Genomic DNA, 21723 nt, shown 5'->3' with positions numbered 1-21723 from the left:
CACAGTTGGCATTTCCTTTATTCTAATGTTACCTGCTTAATTACTCAGGAAATTATGGGGCTATTCTTAATATGATGACCATTAGTATTAATGAGCATGTTTAGTGTTGGGAACTATTTGCAGGGAGTTCTGTCTTTTGGTACACGAAGACCTCACTTGCATCATCTCAGTTTTCTCACAGAGAATTCCCTGGAGAAACCCAGCATCTACCGTCCTTATTATTTTCACTGAATTCATCCCTTTTATTGTTACCCTAGTAGGCTACCAGAAAATTCCCCCCCCCCCAAAATGGAATTTTCTGGGATTCTGAATTTGATAATAATTACCTGCTTGCTTGTTTGCTTATTTCCTATTTCTTGAAAATAGGAAAATTGACTGAGAGTTTTTTTTTTCAAATCTAGAAAATGATAGGACATAAAAAGACAAAGAAAGAAAAAGAAAGAGGAGTCAAGGATGACTCCAGGCTCTGGTGTTGAACAATTGGAAGTTAGAGTCTGTTGGTGGGGAGAAAAAGACATAAGGGGGTTGGGTTCGGGGAACACTTGAACTGTTTGCCATGTATGGTAACAAAGTTATTACATCATGACTTGGCTTATGGGCGTTTGGAGTTCAAGAATGTTTGGAATGCAACTGTATGTTTTCTTTATTGTGGTTTTGTTTTTCATCTCAAAGCGTTTTCTGATTTCTTTGTGATTTTTTTTCCCCTTGACCTATTTGTTGGTTAAGCGTGTTGTTCAGTTCCTACCTGTTTGTAAATTTTGTAGTTTTGCTTCTCTTACTGATTCCTTATTTCATTTCAGCATAGGGAAGTGTGTGTGTGTGTGTGTGTGTGTGTGTGTGTGTGTGTGTGTGTGTGTCTGTGTGTGTGTGTGTGTGTGTCTGTGTGTGTGTGTCTGTGTGTGTCTGTGTGTGTGTGTGTGTGTGTGTGTGTGTGTGTGTGTGTGTGTGTGTGTACTGGCACTTGTCTGGAACCTTGGGAATCTGGTTGAAGTGCAGGTTTCGGTTCACTAGCTCTCAGATTCCTGTATTTCCAACAAGCTACCCATGGAAATACTCTGCTGTCTGTCCACAAAACTCAGAGAATTCATCCTGTATCGGTCACCAACTGGGGCCCAGATAAGTAGGTTTGCTATTGGCAAGGAACAGGAGTCCCAGAGCCTGCCTCCAGCCCTGATCATCTCTCTGTACTTAACAGGGTGAGGAGTCTCTTGCACCTATAAACAGAAGTTTAAAGGTGCTCACCGAGAAAAGTAAGAAGTTAGAATCAACGATGTGAACTTCAGTCAATATTTAGAGATGATTCTTTTCAAGGTCTGCCCAGAGAACAAGGATTGCTACCCAACAGAGTGATCATAACATGTATATGCATCTTTAAAAACAGAGACTGTGTATATGTATATTGTCATAAGCAGATTGCTAATGTGTCCCTTTTTAAGACTTTAAAGGACTTAAAGAAGAGTTTGTCCTACGAGTTATTACTCACAGTAGCCTGGCCAGTCTAGCAAGTGTGTGTGTGTGTGTGTGTGTGTGTGTGTGTGTGTGTGTGTGTGTGTTTAGGTGAGCAGACAAGTGATGCAGAGTGCATTCTTCAGAGGAAGTGTCCTCAAACCAAGGGAAATGCACAAGTAGAAACCAGCCCAGCTGTCCAGAACTTACAGCCTAAGAAAGGGTCCTGCTCAGAAGAATTACTGCTAGGAGCCCAGTGGCAATCTCATTTGAATAGAGCTCATCAACCAGGGTAGAAAGCTCAGGGCTTCCGGGCAAGGGGCAGATATTAATTTCTCTCAGTAGAGTGAGCCACACAATCTCCACAGCAGCTATTTACCTGTGCCCCAAAGCAGCCATCCATATATAGAGCTGGGTGTGGCAGTGTATCAGTAAAGTTACTTACGGACACTGAATGTGACCCTCATGCCATTCTTTTAGTATATATCCAAATGTTATACTTTTGACTCTTTTTCAACCACTTAAAGATGTGAAAAGCCACGTTTACCTTGCAGGCCTTGCTTAGGCAGGTGGTAGGCAGGGTTTGGCTCATGGCTAGAGTAGATTACATGCTGTCAGAGGGGTTGAATTGGTGAGTTAGGATCTCTTTGTACAGATCTTTCAGTGCAAACGTTTAGGCAGTGTCCTCAGGTGGCCTGAAACAAAGTTTAAGTATCAAAAATATTTTCTACTAAAATGGGGCCATGGCAACCTTAGGATTATTTCATATTAATGCTATTACATGCACCGAGACTATCCTTTGTGCCATGCAAGCTCACTAACACGTGTTGCTTTCCAATAGTGATAAGACTCCTTCACCACACTCCACAGGGCATGTTATTTTTACCTGACCCTCTTAGTGGTCGATCTGAGCAATAGCGAGAGGCATCAGCCCCATTCCACAGAAGAAACTCAGAGCTGGAGTCATTCATTTAGGATGAGAGTTCCCACAAGGGGAACCCCACCTAGGTCTTTTACTTCCAAATGCTGTTTTTGTTTTCATTCCCCCAAGAAGGAGATGGAGCCCTCAGATGTCATTTACTAGTTACTTGCTGGAAGATGGAGCTTTTCTCCGTAGAGAAAGAGGGAAAAAGTAGGTCAAGGATGCTTAAGTAGAAATGGAATGAGACTTGATAGACTTGATAGACTTGATAGATAGCCTGTGACCATATAGTGGGGGAAGAGGTCCCCCTTGGTCATAGACCCAGGGAAGGGGAATAGGGTGAAAGTGGGAGGGAGGGAGGAATGGGTGGATACAAGTGAAGGGAAAACAACTGAGATGTAATGTGAATAGATTAATTAAATAATAAAAAAAAAGTAGAAATGGAGTTCTGTGTGGGTCTGGAAGCTGGGGGTGTGAGAAGCCAGAAGAAACAGATCAGAAGTTATTTTCATTGTTCATGAATGGTCCCAGGGAGTCCGCAAGTAGGCAGCGATGCCCGTGCAGTGTCCACACTCTCAGTTAAGTGCCCATTCTGGGGCCATCGGGACCATAGTTTGTGGTACTCAGAGGACTGTTTTATGAAAAAAGGCAGCAACTAAACATTACTTTTACATCAAACATTCTTGTACTCCTATTTTCCGTCTCTGACTTTTCTAAACCTGCTTTTGTTGACTTTTTCTCTTGACCTTCAAGAGTATAGATAAAGAGAGAGACTTGTATTTGTGTAAGCCAGGAGGAACAAGGGCTCCCCTTGGCCAGTCAACCACTGCGACATCAACAGGAACTTTTTCACGGACTGCAGGTGCCCCATAGCCTTCCTGGGCAGGCCCCGGCCATGCTGTGTTAACCCTTGGTTGATGCTAGATTATCAGAAGATAATTGAGAATTTCATATGTGGTCAGTGAATGAATGCCATTTAACCTAGGTGCCTTTTTCTAGGTATCTGACTCTCAAGGTGGGCGGCTGTGACCATGAGGGGGCTCTGAGGTACTGCTTTAGTAGCTCTTGCTTTAATGTCTCGTCTGTTGGCTTAGAACAACTGGCGATAGTAGGAGCCTGTGAGCTGCAGCTGCTCCTGTTCCATGACACTAGAGAGCGATTCCCCATGTAGCATGACCCTTCCTCATCCTCTCTCCTTATAGCCCACGTGTCTTCATGTTGAACGTTGTGTCTGTCTTGTTCCTGGCTGCAGCATCAGTTTGTTCTTCCCCTGCAGTGGGGTCCAGTCCAGGAAGTAGTGCTGAAGAAAGTCACCTTCCAAGGTTTGGCTAAATGGGAAGGTGGGAGCTTTGCCTGGCCACCCTGGGAGCAAGTGAAAGAGAGAAAACAGAGGATTTGTGAAGGAGAGAAGGACGCAGTGTGTATCTCGGTACTGGTGCTCCCTGCTAAGGGGACGCCAAGGCTGAAGGAGGGCCTTTGCTTTTCCAGGTTGAACTTGAGCACTCTGGTTCCCCTATGGCTCCAACGACAGCGCCTGGGACTTCGAACAGACGGCCCAAACTTCATGCTGGAGGACTCCACCTTCCAGATTTTTGGGGGATCCATACACTATTTCCGTGTGCCCAAGGAATACTGGAGGGACCGCCTGCTCAAAATGAAAGCCTGTGGCTTGAATACCCTTACCACGTAAGTGCTGTCTCCTCATCCTACTACCTAACTTGGGTACCAGATGGGGCCCCTGGTGTTTACAGGAAGAAAGCTATTAGAGAAAGTCAGCCTAAGCTACTTGCCAAGATTTGCAAGCTCTACAGGACTGCCTACAGATGAGGCAGGGGAGATGTAACCAAGTAGTGGTGGTGGGAGGGGGAAGACAGAGAGAGAGAGAGAGAGAGAGAGAGAGAGAGAGAGAGAGAGAGAGAGAGAAGAAGAAGAAGAAGAAGAAGAAGAAGAAGAAGAAGAAGGAGAAGGAGAAGGAGAAGGAGAAGGAGAAGGAGAAGGAGAAGGAGAAGGAGAAGGAGAAGGAGAAGGAGAAGGAGAAGGAGGAGAAGAAGAGAGAGAAAGGAGGAAGAGGAGGACAGAGAGGAAGAGGAGGAGAAAGAGGAGTGTTGAGCATAGATAAGGGAGATGATTTGTTTTATTCATTTTCTGTCTTGAATAAACCAACTTGCTTTTTCACAGTTCTGAAAGCTAACCAGTCATTGTCAAGGTGTCTCTAAGTCTGGTTTCTCCTGGAGCCTCCATGGCTTGTAGAGAGCTGTCATCTCCTCTGTATATTCAGATGACTTTTCCGTTGTAGTTGTGAACTGCTAGTGCCTCTTCCTTTTTGTTGTTGTTTTAAAGAAATACTACAATACCTTTTTTTTTTTTTTGAGAAAGTTTGATTGTGCAGCTCAGGGTAGCTTCAGATTCCCTGTCCTCCTCAAGTAGAGGCGTGAATGCTGGGGTTTCAAGTGTGCACCACTTTGTCTAGATTGACCAGTGACTCTTTACAAGCAGCGTCTACTTCCCAAATTTGTACCCTGGATGAGTATAGTCCTCTTCAAGGGCAGTGGCCTGTCAGCAGTTCAACACTTGGTTTCTGGAAAGATCTTTGGATGGTTGTGACCATCATCCCTGCATCTAGCCTGATGGCTGCTCCTTGGCAGACACAAGATGAATGTAGGCCATGCAAGTCAACTAAAAAGAAAAGGAGTCAGGAGCTGGGCATGGTGGCACTCGGCGTTAGTCTCAGCCCGCAGGAGGCAGAGGCAAGTGGATCTCTATGAGTTTGAGGCCTGCCTGGTCTACAAAGCAAGTCCAGGATAGCCAAAGCTACACAGGAAAACCCTGTCTCAAAAAATGAAACAACAACAAAAAAATAGGTCCAAGGGTCAGAGAAGGTGGCTCATCAGCTAAGAGTGACCCCAAGTTTGGTTCCCAGCATTCATGTCAGCCTCACAACCTGCTTGTAACTCCAGCTCCAGAGGCACCTTTGATCTCTGTGGGAACCTGTGCTCACATGCACACCCCCTTCCAACTCGTGACACACATGCACATAATGAACATTGATAAAAATAAAAACCAGGCTTGGTTAAGAATAATCTTCGTCTTTGACTTTGTTTTCAAAATTGCTATTGCAAATTTGCTGCTATTTCCATGAAATAAAAAGGGCTAACAGGTTGAAATGCTCCATTACAGGCAAAAAAAAAAAAAAAAAAAGATGCGATTATAAATCAAGGAGTGGACTATCCTGAGTGGTCTCTAAACTGGCTTTGCAGACAGTTATTAAAAGGACAATCACAACACTGTTACAACTTCTTAGAGGGCTCCTAAAGGTCTTAAGAATACTGCAATGTGTGCTCAGCTGGGGTCACAGAGCCTGACCTTTTACTCCACAAATCTCATATTTCATCTGAGTCTAGTTGACTTTCTGTCCTCCTAAGGAGATGTGCTAGTCTTCCTCGGGCTTGCCTCGAATTCTCTATGGTCCCCACATCTGGTCCTGACGTCTGAAGTTATTGAAAACTATTTCTTTAGCCATCATAATGGGTGTGAGAAGTAAAAACGCTCATGCGGACGAACAAGCTTACCTGTAATTATCTTTCTCTTACAGCTATGTGCCATGGAACCTCCATGAGCCAGAAAGAGGCAAATTCGACTTCTCTGGGAACCTGGATCTGGAGTATGTGGTCTTGCTGTTTCTTTACCGGGTCTGGGAGTGGAAGTTACTCTGGGGTTGATGAAGAGCGCTCAGGATGTCATGCCTTGACTCTGCTTTGAGAAACTGAGGCCTGGGTCTGGAGCCTTGTTAGATGGCTGGAAAGTCTTTGAACTGAGGGCCTGGATGCTCCCCAACTGTAACTTATTACTCAGGGAGCTCAGCAGACAGTCTCCAATCCCCGCCTTTCACTAGCGTCCAGAGGGCCAAGATCCTAGATTGCACCAAACTCTTGTGTTGGGGTTCATATACCTGGGATGGAATTGGGGGTTGCCTCTGGGTTAACAAGTCTATTGTTGGGTACAAAGTCCCTGGACCCTGTCTGACAGTTCTCAGTGGGCCTGTGTAGATGGTCCTGATGCAAGGAGTCATTGTATACCCAGCTCCCAGGCTTTTAGTCCCCTATATTGTGCAGGAGTCCCCTGCTGAGTTGAGCTTGGGCCAACCCCCCCCCCCCACTTACCCCAGGGTTGAAATAAGAAGGAGCAGGGAAGAGCAGGAAAGCTTTGGTACCTGAGGCGCCTGTGGCTCTGCCCATACCCAGCCTTTTTTCTGCATCCTCGGTGCTGACATTCTTCCCCTCCCTAGGGCCTTTCTCCAGCTGGCTGCGAAGATCGGGTTGTGGGTGATTCTGCGACCAGGGCCCTACATCTGTAGTGAGATTGACCTTGGTGGCCTGCCCAGGTGAGAGAGGGCAGTGAGGGTCTCCAGCATGGCTAGAGGCTTCTGGATGCCGGTTCATGAGGCTTACAGATGCTTAGTTTTGTTTCTAAGACAGTTTTCATTCTGTGTGGACTTTCCTTTTTGGAACAGGTGCCACTGACATGGGGCCGTTTGGCATGATGCTGCCTGTGGTCATTGCCCTTGTCGGGTACCCTTGGGTCCTCTGTGTCAGGTGGCAGCAGTATGAGGGTTATCAGTCTGGAGGCGTTTCATTCGTCTGGCCACACTGGGGAGGCACCCAGGCAGGTTGCATATCTGGCCTGGCCATTACTGCAGATGAGATAAATCAAACCCGCCCTGGCCCTGTCTGTTTCTTAAAGATTCTGCTGGCAGTTTATTAAAACCCCAAGTGCTGCTGTAAAGGAGTCGGTGTTGCGGTTCTGTCCTCAATTCCCCTCGGTCTGTTCTTCCTAAGTGCAGTTTCCACTAAGGTGGGTGTGCTGAGCATTACCATCTGGGAATGCTGTCTGGATGGGCATCGCCACATCTGTTCCTCCTCTTCAGCAAGATTGCCTTCATTTTCCAGCCCCTGCTCCCCACCCCCAGTTTTTTCCATCTTTACAGCTGTTATCATCTCTGTCCTCACAGCATCAATCACAGGTGGCTAGCCACAGGCTCTGCCCATCTGTGCTTTCCCCAGAAACTGTTAAGAAGGCTGAGCCTCTTGGTTCTGGAAGAGGCATGGGGAGCTCTCTCCTTGCAGCCCAAGTACTATGCTTAGGCCTTGTATGCTGTTTCCAGCATGGCCTGCCCTTCTGTGAGGGGCACAGCTTATCTCCTGTCTAGCAGCCAGTATGATCTGACACAGTGTCTCAGGCAGAGCTGTGAGTAGAGGCAAGCTGCTTGCCCCTCTCTGCAGATTAGACACCTGTGCCGCGGTCAGCAGTTTCCTTGGGCTCAGCTGGAGCTGGGCAGGGGAGGACAACAGGATTTAACAGTCTTAAATTAGAAACATTGGGGACTCTCACTCTCAGATTGGCCCTCCCTTGGCTTTGGAGGAAGGCACCTGCTATTCATGGGGGGGGGGGGGGGAGGAGGTACCTCGGAGGGTAGGGTATCAGTGCAGTGAGAAACTAGGCAGGGGAGACACACTTTTGAGCCTTTCATTATTGTCTGACATTCCCTGATATGTTTCTGTCCCTTTTCAGAGTTTCTGAGTTAGGGGAAGGGAGAGCTCAGAGCCTCTTGTGAGAAAATATTTTTTTCTTAGGACTTCATTTGAACAGGAATGCCTTTCCTTTAGCTTTGGCCCTGGCCACTGGTGTTGAGTTTCCTCTGTTGGAATCTGTGACCACAGCAGAAGAAGCGAAGGAAGACTTTGTCTTGCCCTCCCGCTGCTGCCGTAGTGGCAGACTGCAGGGCCCAGGCTCATGAGTCTCTCTGTTACCATCTCACAGCTCTGTCAGGATCATTCTCTGTGGCATCCTGGAAGGTGGACTCTGGGCTTCTCAAGTCCCAGTGATCTGTAATCCTTTTGACATTGCTTTTCCCCCTGCCTCGGGGTAGGGTCTTACCGCACAGGCCAGCCGACTGACTGTTCAGCTCAGTCTGATTTTCAGATGTGCTTCCCCCGCTTCAGCTGAGTGCTGGCATCCCAGGAGTGCTCTACCATGCCCGTTTTGGTCCGTTAGTGTAGGACTTCCTCTTTTCATTCCAGCGGACAGCTGAGAGCTCCTGTAGCTGTGAAATTGAACCTAAACTTCCTAAGGCATTCGGTGCGGAGGCTGGTACTGCGGTGTGCCTGCCCCTGGACTGTGTGCCGAGCTTCCTGACTTCCTAGCGAACTGGAGGTGGTGGGGGTGGTGATCAGCCCTGGCCTGGCCTGCTCTCCAGACTCATCCTTGAGCCGCGTGAAGCTCTCGGTTCTGCCTGCTCAGCAGCCTGCCCAATGCGAACCCATAGGCTCTGACACTAACGCTCCTTTTCTTCACGTCTGTCTTGAAGCTGGCTCCTCCAAGACCCTGACATGAAGCTGAGAACAACTTATCGTGGCTTCACTAAAGCAGTGGACCGTTACTTTGACCACCTGATGTCCAGGGTGGTGCCACTTCAGGTAAAAGAGAAAAGGCTTTTTTTTTTTTTTTTAAATCTCTGCCTGTCTTCTAAATAGTAGTCGATCCTTGGTAAGCTCACGCTGAGGCTCCTGCAGTTCTTCTCCACACGACGGTGACATTCTTTTTTTTTTTTTTAATATTGCAAAAATAAGTTTTACTTTAACAAAAACAATTTTAACACCATCCATTCAAAACCTTCCAGACACACAGCATTCTGAGGTCAGATTCTCTCTCATGTAGTTGTCCACTGTTGGGCGCTAAGGGTGCAGCACTAGGTCTGGCATCAGGTCACAGTCCAGCTGGACACTGTGGATATAGCTCAGATTTCTGGACTCAGTCTACAGGATTGTGGGACATTCTTTACCACCGTGAAACCTGGGTTAGAACACAAGTGGCTACAATGCTGTGTTTTCAAATAGTGTGCCTATTAGTGTGGTCTCAGCCAGTGCTGAAATGAAAAGTGGCCACTTTAGGCTGTGCAGCCAGAGCCAAAACTGGGTTTGGGTAGATAGATGTCTTGAATTGAAGCAGGCATCTGTCAGAGTCCCAATGACTCAGGCTACAGAGCACAGCATGCAAGGTAGGCCCAGGATAGGACTGGAGAGTTTTGTGTAAAAATAAAGCTCTAGTGGGTGCCTTTTTAATGTACTGCCCTATGCCACCAAAAAGTGCTGTATAATTCACAGCGACTGTTCAAAACAATATATTGAGATGAAACTTAGGGAGGAAGGACCTTAATATTTAATATAACAATCACAAGCAATAACAAATGGGAATGGGATTAATTAGCCACATTGCTATGTAAAACCACAAGGAATGATGTTGAGAAATTAGCATAGCAATAAAAACTAGTGCACTGACCAAAAAAAAATTTTTTTTTTGGTTAACAGTTTGGAACATTCATAGCAACATTAGTTAAAATAAAGAGCCAGATGAAACAGCTTATCAAGGTTGGCCTGAAAACCAGATAAGCAAGGAAAAACATTTATATAAATATATCTCAATATCACTTGTGCTACGTTTATATTTACAGGCTATTGCCTATTTATAGAAAAATCCTCATTGTAAACCAGATGTAACCGAGTGTCCCACCTTTTTATTTACTAAACCAGGCATTACTAAATATGAAATAAGCAGGAAGTGAGGAAGTTCTTAGTGTAGGTTTCTCCAGGGAGGATGGATTCCTCAGATGCTCTGGTATATACTATGCAGGGGGCAGCAGTGATGATTGTGCCGGGAACGCATTCTGATGCATGTGACTAGTGTCACCGAGTTTGTTCATGGGCACAGCACGATTGTTTCCCTTGCTTTTTTATTGGAACAAAATTTACGATTTGTATGTGGAATTTCTCATTTCATATCTTCATAATCTGATTTGTCATGGGTAATTGAAACCTGCAACACAAGCCACTGCTGTATAATGGCTTAAAAATGAAGCCAAGGGGGAAACTATCCTATGAGGGAAACAACAGCTAAGGGGAACTACAGCTTAGAACATCAGGAAAGCTGGAAAAGCCAATCAATCAACACCCCCACCCCATCCTGTTGCCTTTTCTGTTGTCTCTCTTCCACCAAGATGGGTCCCTATACTAGGTAAGCACTTTGTCTCTAAAGTACCTCTCTGGCCCATGGTATTTTTCATAAAGACACTAATCCATTCATGAAGGCTCTGTCCTCATGATCCAATCACTTTTCAGAGTCAGTCTCTGTCTCTCTGTGTCTCTGTCTCTCTCTCTCTTTCACCCTCTTTTTTGAGACAGAGTCTCTCTGTGTCGCAGAGCCCTGGCTGTCTTGGACTATCTTTGTAGGCCAGGCTGGCCTCAAACTCACAGAGATCCACTTGCCTCTGCCTCCTGGGTACTAGGGTTCAAGGTGTGCACTAGCACGCCTGGTGGTTCTGAATCACTGGAAGTGGGAAGTGATCCAGATCATCTACAGAACTGCCACCCAAAACTTCAGGGAGACCTGACATTCCCTAAGAGGGAAATGCAGGCCATGGGAGAAAGCAGGCATAGAGCAAGAAGAGGAATCTTATCAGCTACCAAAGATGAGAACAAGGAGGGATACAAGGAAGGCATCTTAACATAATTTACAGCAAGTTCATGGCCAACATTTTCCTAAGCAGAGAACAACTCAATGCTACTAAAACCAGGGAGAAGACAAGGAACTTGAACATACCACCTCAACGTAGCATTTGAAGTCTTAGCTAGAGCAACAAGAAAGACAGTTGAAGGAGATCAAGGGATACAAATAGGAAAGGAAGAAGTCAGAGTATTCATATTTGCAGACACTATGATTGTATATGTAAAAGACACTAAGAACTGCACCAGGAAACTTCTACAGCTGAAAAACACTTTCAGCAAAGTAGCTCGATTACAAGGTTAAGACAAAAATCAGCAACTTTCCTATATACAAATGGCAAACACACTGAAAAAGAAATCAGGGAAACAGTGCCTTTCACAATAGCCTTAAGACTTGTGCAATAAAAATTTTAAGACACTGGAGAAAATATCAGAAGATGGTGCTTATGGATTGGTAGGATTAACATAGTAAAAATGGCCATCTTACCAAAAGCGCTTTACAGATTTAGGATAATCTCCTCAAAATTCCAACACAATTCTTTACTGAAAAATAAAATCTTAAACTTCATATAGAAACACACACACACACACACACACACACACACACAAACCTGGGATAGCTAAAATATCCTGAATAATAAAAGAAATGTTGGAGGTATCACCATGCCAGGTTTCAAGTTGTATTATAGAGCTATCCTAATAAAAAACAGCATTAAATTGCCATAAGATAGACATATTGATCAATAGAATAGAATTGAAAACTCATACATAACTCTACACACCTATGGACACCTGCTTTTTGGCAAAGAAGAAAAAAAAATACACGCTTGGGAAAAGACAGCATCTTTAACAGTGGTGCTGATCAAATTGGATGGCTGCAGACAGAAGAATGAAAATAGACTCATATCTATCACTTTATACAAAACTCAACTCCAAATGGACCAGAGACCTCAATGTAAAACCTGATGCCCTGAATCTGATAGAAGACAATGTAGAGAATTCACTTGAACTCATTGGCATAGGAAAGGACTTTCTTGGTGGGACCCCTATGCTATGGGGTCCCACAAAACCAGCAATTATTAAATGGGACCTCATGAAGCCAAACAGGTTCTGTATGGCAAAGGACACCATCATTTGACCACAGTGGCAGCCTACCAAATGGGGAAAATGTCCATATAAATTATACATCTAATGGAGTGGCCGATGACCACACGCACAAGAGGTCTGATGCACATAGGACCTCAGAAACTTCTACAGCTGAGAAATACAAGCTCACGCCAGACAAAATCCCAGAATGAGGAGGGGAAGTGGGCACAGAATTCACCTCTAACCAAGAAGCTCTTTGCAATTGCTCGGAGAGAGAAAATCAGTTTTCTTCAATTGAGTGATACTGGGTATATCAACCACACTCCAGGGCAGGCACCATGCGTAGGAATAGTTGGACAACATAAAGTGGATTGTATATTTTTTCTTTTCTGTTTGTTTGTCTTGCTTTGGTATTTTTTTCTTTTTTTCTTTTTCTTTTTTTGTGGAGTGATAAAAAGAACATGGAATTGGGTGGGTAGGGAGGTAGGAAAGAGCTATGGGGAGTTAGGAGAGGGGAGAGAATATGATCAAAATATATTGAATGAAGAACACCTTAAAAGTCGATAAATATTAAAAAGTAATTTCAGTAGACAAAGCCATCATGCCAGTATCCCATTGCTTTGTAGTAAGTTGTGAAGTCAGAAGTGTGAGGTCTGTATTTATTACCTTTGTGCACTGTCTGGCTCTTAGGTCCGTTTGGAGTTCAGATGAATTTTAGAATATCTGTTTTTATTTCAGCAACAACTCTGGGTTGTGATAGGGACTGCGTGGCATCTGTAAATCACTGGACAGCACTGACTTAACAGCGGTGGCTCTTCCAACCCACGGACGCAGAGTCTCTTTCTTTATTGGTATCTTCTTTACTTTATTTAAGTATCAATTTGCAGTTTTTCACTTCCTTAGCTATATTTATTCTTATTTTATTCTCTTTGATGCTATTTGGAATTGCGCATTGGCTGTATATAGGAATAGAACTGACTTTATTTTTTATTGTTGATTTTGCGCCATGTAAGCTCTCTGAGTCGGTTCATAAACTGTAGCAGACTGTTGTGTGTCTATGCAGTTGATGGTTTTCTGCATTAAGTTCATGTGTGTACAAGAAGCAATGATTTAATGTTTAACATCTGTGCGAGCTTTCGTTCTCTTGACTAATGTTTAGCTAGGGCTGGAGCTGTGTTGAGCAGGATCAGTGAGTGAGTCTTTGTCTTGGGCTGAGGAAACGGTTCCAGCCTTTCACCGCTGAGTGTGGTGTTGCCGTGGGCTTCTCATATGTAGCTTGATTATGCCGACATAGTTTTCTAATGTTCTTAGTTTGTTTAATGTTTTTATTCTTCAAATCTACTGAATTATGTCAAGTGCTTTTTCTGTATAAAATGGAAATTGTGTGAATTTTTCATTAATTTTCAGATTATAATTTACATTGTTTTTTTGTATGTAGACTCACCCTTACACCCCAAACTTTAATCCAATTAAATCTTGGTGTGTAATCCCTTAGAATCAAAATTAGTTTGTAGTGTGTTTGCTTGTTTGTTTTTGGACAGGGTCTCACTTTGTACCCCTGGCTCACCTGGAACTTACTGTGTAGACCAGGTGGGCCTTAAACTCACAGAATCTGCTTATTGGCCCTTCGGGTGCTGGTGGCTAGGCTTTTGTTTGGTTGTTTATAGTGTTCTCTGGCTCAGTAGTGCTGCCCCACAGGATAACACAGGAAGTATTTCTAAAGTTCAGTTGGTGTTAATTCTTCTTTCAGTTAATAGAGACACTAAGTATAATCTTAATGCTAGGGAGACAGAAACAGGAAGATTGAGAGTTCAAGGACATCCTGGGCTACAGAGTAAGTTGAAGGTCAGTTTGGACTATAGCTAGGTCCTGGACAGCCTGTGTTATATAGTTAGAATTTGTTAAAAAAAAAAAAAAACTAAAAGAAAAGCAAAAATAAAATCCATCAGTGAAGCCCAAGGTTCTGGACTTTTCTTGATTACTGATCCAAACTCCTTTCCAGTACAGCTGTGTTTGCATCTTCCTTTTCTATATTTCTATAGAAGTATAGATTTACTATAGTTCTAGGAATTCATGGATTTCATAGGTTACTTAATTTGTGTAGTGTTCTTTAAATTTCTCTTTAAAAATACAATACTTGTATTTCATATTTATGTTGTTTAATTTTGATGCTATGCAGTTGCATTCCCTATTTCAGCTTCTTCTGTACCTCCCGTGTGGCCATACCCCATGCCCTATCCTGCTCTCAATTGCTTCTCCTCCCCTCTCTTTTTTATTTAAGTAATTTATTCAGATTACATTTCAATTGTTATCCCCTCACTTGTATCTTCCCGTTCCCCCTCCCTCCCTCTTTCAGCCTATTCCCCTCCCTTAGGTCTGTGACAGAAGGGGACCTCCTCCCCCACTGTAAGATCACAGCCTGTCAGGTCTCTTCCTGGTAGCCTACTTACTCTTCCTCTGAGTGTCACCTGGTCTCCCCACCAAGGGGAAGTGGTCAAATAGGGGGCACCAGAGTTCATGTCTGAGTCAGTCCCTGCTCTCCACACAACTGTGGAGAATGTGCTGTCCATTGGCTAGATCTGGATATGGGTTCTGGGTTTACTGAATGCATTGTCCTTGTTTGCTACAGCAGTTTGAGCGGAATCGCCTGGGTCCCGATCCACCAGCCTTAATGGTCTTCTTGTAGGTTTCTAGGACCCTCTGGATCCTTCTATTTCCCCATTCTCCCTTACTTCTCTCACCTGGAGTCCCAATAGGAAGTCCCAGTATCTAGCCCAATCTCTGGCTAAGTGAAGACTTTCAGGGGACATCTCTGTTGGGCTAGTGTCTAATTATAAGTGAGTATATACCGTATGTATCTTTCTGGGTCTGGGTTAACTCAGTCAGGATGATCATTTCTAGTTCCATCCATTTGCCTGCAAATGTCAGGTTTTCTTTGTTTCTATTGGCTGAGTAGTATTCCATTGTGTAAATGTACCACAGTTCCTTTATCCACTCTTCAACTGAAGGACATCTAGGTTGTTTCTAGGCTCAGGCTATTACAAATAAGGCTGCTATGAACATTGCTGAGCATATGTCCTTGTTGTGTGGTGGAGCATCTTCTGGGTATATTCCAAGGAGTGGAATAGCTGGGTCTTGAGGTATCCCTATTCCCAGTTTTCTGAGAAAGCACCAGATTGATTTCCAAAGTGGCTGTACAAGTTTGCACTCCCACCAGCAATGAAGGAGTGTTCCCCCTTTCTCCACATCCTCGCCAGCATAAGCTATCACTTGGGTTTGTGATCTTATCCATTCTGATGGGTATAAGATGGAATAACACAATTCAATGAATACTGCCCATATATGTACGGCCTTGGGGCCATCCAGTAGTGCATGGGCAGCCTGTACACCTGAAGAGAACCGACTCTTTCTTCTCCATTAGATAGCAACTGCCCAAACCTCTGGCTCTTACTATCTTCCTGCTTTCTGTTTTGGGATTTCTCTGAGCCATGGGGGGATGATGACAATTCTCACTTACGGCTGAGAATCCGATAGTCACTTACTTCCTGTGTGTTGACCACCACTGCCCATTGCAAAAAATATGCTTCTTTGTTGAGGGCTGAGAACTGTGGGTATAAAGCTAGGGATTTAGGAGGCAGCCAAACTCCTCTTTTATAACTGCTATAAAACTAGTAGTCACGGACCGTTTAGTTTCTGATTTTAGTTGAGTCTTCCATTTTTCTTGGTTTAGCTAAAGTTTTTTTTTTTTCTTCAGTTTATAGTTTAGTTGTTTTAAAAATCAGGTCTTCGGTCTGTAATTTATCTTTCTTTTTCTCATCTCTTAAAAAATTTATGGCTTACCTTCTGTTACTTCATTCCTTCTGAGACCTTTGTTTCTCCTTTTCTATTTTTTTTTTTTAGTGACTCGATTAAACTTGTTTTTAGGCAATTCCATGCGTGTATGTAGCATGTTGTCTTTGCTCTCATACCTCGCTGTCTCTTGTCTCACACCCACACCTCCTCTGTCCTCCCGGCCCCTTTCCTACACTTAGGCCTTTTCACTTTGTCCTGTTTTGTTATACACTGAATTTAACCAGGATTGTCTGTGCAACCCTGTGTTTGGGACTGTGCATAGCAACCTGGCGATCAACTGAAAACAATGATTGTCTCTCTCTAGAATCTGTCAGTTGCTTATAGTTAGGCAGGGAGGGGTAGCCCCTGAGATCCCTTCTTTACCAATGATTGCCTGTGACGGCCAATCTTGGGCACCTCCAGTGTAGGCCACTGTAACTGTTACAGGATTAGCTTTGCAATGGTTGTCCCACTCCCTAAAGATAGCACTTCAAAGTCTTTCTCCCTGTCTCCCTGTCTCCCTGTCTTCTGGCTCTTCTAAGCTTTCTGCCCTCTCCTCTATGATATGCGCCTCACCCCCCCCCTACATCCCAACCCCCCAAACCCTCCACCCCCAACCCCCACCCTTAGAGGAAGTGCTGTAATGTCCCATCGAGGGCTGAGCACTCACTTACCCTAAGCACCTTGGGCAGCCAGAAGCCTCTGTCTTCACTTTTGTCATGCCCCATGCTGGAAGTATACAATGGAATGTTCCCTAATTTCTTAAGACATGAAATTAGATGGTTAATTTGAGATGTTTCATCTTTTAAATGTGCACAGCTGTAAATTTCCTGTATTTAATCAGTATTTTTTTTGCTTTGAGCTTTCATTTTCATTTATCTGAAGTGTTTTGCTATTATCCATGGTGATTTCTTCATTATCCAGTTTTCTTTGACTGTTAATTTCTATTTCATTCTATTGTAATTATAATAAATACTTTGTTTGACTTCAGTATTTTAAAATTAATTAAAACTTGCCTTGTGGTCTAACATATGGTCTGTTCTGGAAAATGATTTATCTTGCCCAAGAGAAAAATATGTCCTAAGCTATTTCGGGTACAGAGTTGGTTGGTTGTTTATATTACGTTTGCCATTTCTGGGGAACACTACTTTATATAGCCTTAGGTTACTGTCTAACAGCCTTCATTTCAACTTGAGGAACGAACTGCACACTAAGTGCGATGGAATCAACTCCTTCATCTTTCCTTTGTCTTCATTTATTTTCCGAAAATTCTTTCTTTTTTTTTAGATAGAGAATTCCCAGTTAACAACTTTTTTTCTTTCAATGTATTGAATGTACACTGTCTTTTGACCTGCAGATTTTTGCTGGATTCTACCTCATAGTTTCACTGACAGCTTTTTGTAAAATGATATGTCACCTCCCCCTTTCCCCTCTCTCTCTCTCATTTTCAACCATTTGCTTTGGTAAAACACTACTATGTGGCTCTCTGGAATAGTCTAGTAGGAATTTTTGAAGTTTTGCAACATATATATGTATGTATGTGTATGTATACACACACACACACACACACACACACACACACACACCCCTCCATGGCTTTCCCCAAATTTGAGGGATTTTCAACCATTCTTTCCTTTTTACACCTTTCCCTTTCCTTTTCATTTCTCTTCTCCCCCCCTGCCCTTCCCTCCTTCTCTCTCTCCCTCCCTCGCTTGTTTCTTTGCCTTCCCTCTTCTGGCCTTCCCTTCCTCCTTCCTTCCTTTTTTTTTTTTTTTGGCTTTTGAGGTTTGACGAGGTTTTGCTCTGTACGCAGTCCAAACTAACCTCAATTCACTCAGGCTGGTCTTGAACTCATGGTTCTCCACCTCAGCCTCCCAAAGTGCTGGGATTACAGGGACCTGCCACCACGACTAGTCAGCCACTATTTCTTCAAATACCCTTTCTATATATTTCCTTTTTTAATTTAAATGTTCATTTTTGAGAATTTTATACCTAATTATTACATTTATATGATTTCTATTCCCTCCCCCTCCAACTCCTTCCATGTTTCTCCTACCAGAATTATTGGCCATATATATATATGTGCATATATACATATATATACACACATACATATAAACACACACATGTATGCATATATATACATATATACACACACACACATATATATATATACATATACATATATAAGCACACACACACATATATTCACTCTTCTTCTCTCAATAGCCATTAATTGCTTGTAGCTCTTTATCTACAGATCGGGCATCTTCTCCTCCTCCCTTCTTTCCTCCTTTCCTCTGCCTACTCCTCCATTTCAAAGAATAAACACATTGGTCTGATTAATTGTGTGACCTAAGTTCATTAGACCCTATTCGCATTTTTCATTCATTTTTCTTTTTTTTTTCCCTTAAGGTAGATAACTTCAAATGATCATTTTCAACTTTTGCTGTCCACTTTGTCTAGTAAATCTGCAGGTGTGTGTGTGTGTGTGTGTGTGTGTGTGTGTGTGTGTGTGTGCATGTACATGGTTGCTCTTTTTAGATTTTTCTGAAGATGTTTTTATTTATGTATCTTTTATAGTTTCATATATGAAATACATGTTGCGCATACATGTATATATGTGCTCTTTGACCAAAGCCCTCCTAAAACTCTCTCATCCCCTTCTTTTTTCCATCAAATCAAACCCCATCCTTTCCCCCTCCATTTTGGTTTATAGTTCTGAGGGCCCAACCCAGAGCCTGGCACATGCTGGGAAACCTAGCATCTTCCACTGGATTATGTTCCCAACTCCCATGTTTCCTTATTTGTATGTGTGCCTCATGGCTTTTGGTTGAGCAATAGGCATTAAAACACAGTCATCTTTCCCTGTTTCTGCAGATGGTCAGGGAAGACCTTTACTGATCCATAGGGTTTTGAAGTTGGGAAATGAGCCCAGGACGAAGCTATATAATCCCTTATACTTCCTGGAAATATATCCTACCCATGCCTCCCATCTTAACCCCAAGCCCCGATTTCCTTTACAAGTCACCATGACCAAAGCGTCTTCTTCCAGTTTCTTCTTAGATGTTTGTCATATTCTTTGGCCCATAATTCTATTGCTCCAGTCAATCACACATTTGTAGTCTTCTTCAGGGTTGGCGTTGTGCTGCATCTACCACTGCCTTCTTCAGCTTCTAGCCTGGGTCCACACTGGGCTGATACTTCCTGTCTGAGTCCCACGCCATCTAGGATAGAAGGCATTCTACTAGGCGGTCTACAGACAGACCAGATGTTGTAAATGAGTTTCATTTTATCCTTCCATGCTGGGGGTGGTGGTGAAATTTGAGATGCTGCCTCTTAGGCATTCCATAGAAGAGCTGAGGCCAAGGTTGAGTACGGACGTGACTGGTTTTCTCTCTATCACATGCAGTGGTTTCTTGATTGGTTGTTAGGTCCTAGGCTGCTTTCCAGAACTGCTCTAGTCAGTCTCTGGTTGTTTGATGTTACCATGGGAGCACATGGGCTGATGTTCCTCACTTCAGTGTCTGATGACGTCACTCTCAGTCACACCCAAAGCCTACAGAGACTCTTGTTCTCTGTGTACTGCGTACTAGTAAATTGTGATGGGTGTTCACTTAGCACTACTCATGTAGCTTCTGCTTTTCTCTTTCCTCAGTATAAGCATGGGGGACCCATCATTGCTTTTCAAGTGGAGAATGAATATGGTTCCTATAACAAAGACAGGGCGTACATGCCTTACATCAAGAAGGTAAGATCGTCTAGTTAATTTCTTCACAGTCCTTCCTCTGAAGCATGTGACAGGCTGTGACACATTGCTCTAATACATTTCTCTAATTAATACACCATGCCTCCCAATACCATTTATTAATTAGCGAAATTTTCTCCATGGTTCATTTCAGCAGAGTTGTTCTTTTTTTTTTTTTTTTTTTTTTTTTTTTACCATTTATTGATTGAGTTTAGCGTGCTAGATATAGTGAACATATAATGTCACGGGGCCTAAGAGTAAAGGGATTGCCTTAATGAAGTGGAGCCGATGAAAGCTTTGTGGGTGGTCTGCCTCACCCTAGCATAAAGCCAGATTGGTGGTTGTACATAGATTTTATTGAGGAAATATAACAAAACAAAACCCAAAAATAAAACAAAACAGAACAAAAAACCCCTCTGGCCAGCTACATATTGCACTCATTACAGTGATCTTGGTGTGAGACGACGGTGGGTTGTAGAGTGAGGGGGCTGTTGAGAGCTGCTGGTTCACATGGCACGACAGAGAGGGACAAGCAAAGAGGCCCGGCATCCAGAGCCGGTTTCTTCCACTTCAGAGTTGAGACTTTGAGCAAATGCCTCAGTTTTCCTACGGCTCCTTTGTTCTCTTCTACAAAGCGGGGTAAAAGGAGTGGCTGCCTCTTTTGTATTCTGTGACATCAGGTGGCCTGGTACTGCTGTAGGTATATAGTAAGTCATCAACAAACGACTTGGATAGAGTCATTGGCATTTGTTTCAGTGAACTGTGGAGAGCTGGCTGTGGTGTGAGCTGAGGATGTAGGAAACGGACTCTCTGGATTAGCCTGACTAAAGGTCAATATCTTTGGCTCAGATGGTCTGGGCAGCTTATCTATTCTCGTCACCCTCAGCTTAAGTTTTCCCATGTAGGAATGACTTTTGTCCTCACAGACTGGAGAGTGAAGCCCAAGTGCTCCAATTTAGTTTCTTTCTTCTTGTCCCCTTCTTATGACTGGAGGAGAGCTATCAGTAGGGTACCAGCTATTGAGGAAGGGTGGCACTCCTCAAGCTGGAAAAGGGAAGGTCAGTCCTTGTCCGCATCCTGGACAGAGCACGCATCTAACTTCCTTGTCTTGGGTTACCTAGAAAAGGCCTGTGCTGGGCACAGACTCCAGAGCTTCTCTTGCTGCAGTCCTCACGAGACTCCCTTGAGCATCGGGACATCTCCGGCACTTGTTTATCAGTGATGCAGCTGCAGAGGAGGACCCTGAGGAGCATCAGGAGTAGAGAGTAGCTCCTTAGGGGACTGTGTCTACACAGCCATACTTCCGTGGTGCCCAGAGCTCAGCGTGCCAGCAGAGTTTGGGAGGATCCTTTCCTATGCAGTTTCTCCTGGGGGGGGGTATTGGAGAGATGTGCATCCTATGGCATCGAATGACCTTGGCATGACCTCCTCAGCTTTCTGAACCCTACTCTTATCACGTGCAAAGTGGATACCAAATATCCTTTCCTAAGGCTTCTGTGAGGGGGTGTGAGCTCTGTGCTTGGCAGGTGGCTGGAACTTAGGAAATAGTGATTGGCCTTTAAAGGGCAATGTAAAAAATTAATGCCTCTTAAATTTAAGGGGAGAGAAAGTTAAGTGTTCTGTAGTTGAAGAAACTAAGGTCCAGGATCTCACCAATATTCCTCATGGATTCAATGCTCTATCTCTTGTCATCCCTAAGAGTTGGGATGTGAAGGAGCCAGTCAAGGTGCTTAGCATCTTGGCCAATGTCCTGATGTTAGCAGTTATTCTGAGTGGCAGCAATTCCATTGCTCCTCAAGCAGTGGGTTTTATTTATGTCCACCAAGGATTTCTTTCAGCCCTTCTGGGCATGGCCAGTATTCCATGGGCATGGCACTGAGGGATGGCTGGGCCGTCATTGCCCCTGACACTGATGAAGTTCACACTGGCTCTGAGAGGCAGGCTGCTTGTCCATGGTGTGGACAAAGGGGAAGGCATAGTGTCCCACTGTCAACCCTGCCTTCTCACTAGAGCTCTGCAGGCAGTCGCCATGTGTTAGCATGACATCTAGCCCCCATGAGCCAGCCTCTGAGTAAGCTTCTGTGTATCTTCAAGCTGAGGAGACCTACAGAAGCAACCAAGGCCTGTCAGACTCA

General features: G+C 43.9%; 1 protein-coding gene across 5 annotated transcripts in view; it reads left to right on the top strand.

Annotated features, from left to right (window-relative positions):
- GLB1L2 (galactosidase beta 1 like 2) overlaps positions 1-21723 on the top strand; it is a 44631-nt gene that overhangs the window by 6851 nt on the left and 16057 nt on the right. For 3 of the 5 annotated variants that reach the window (XM_084784192.1, XM_084784193.1, XM_084784194.1), the window contains exons 2-7: positions 3571-3690; positions 3857-4054; positions 5961-6029; positions 6654-6749; positions 8733-8841; positions 19499-19591. In XM_084784192.1, the coding sequence (XP_084640318.1) occupies positions 3584-3690; positions 3857-4054; positions 5961-6029; positions 6654-6749; positions 8733-8841; positions 19499-19591 (672 nt within the window). In that variant the 5' untranslated portion in view covers positions 3571-3583. The remainder of the gene's footprint in view (positions 1-3570; positions 3691-3856; positions 4055-5960; positions 6030-6653; positions 6750-8732; positions 8842-19498; positions 19592-21723) is intronic. The other 2 variants (XM_084784195.1, XM_084784196.1) reach the window with 1 other exon arrangement.

The sequence above is a fragment of the Acomys minous genome, assembly GCF_964271855.1.
Source record: "Acomys minous genome assembly, chromosome: 5".
Lineage (NCBI taxonomy): Eukaryota > Metazoa > Chordata > Mammalia > Rodentia > Muridae > Acomys > Acomys minous.
The sequence above is the reverse complement of the archived record's forward strand: the minus strand, read 5'-3'. Positions and strand labels throughout refer to the sequence as shown.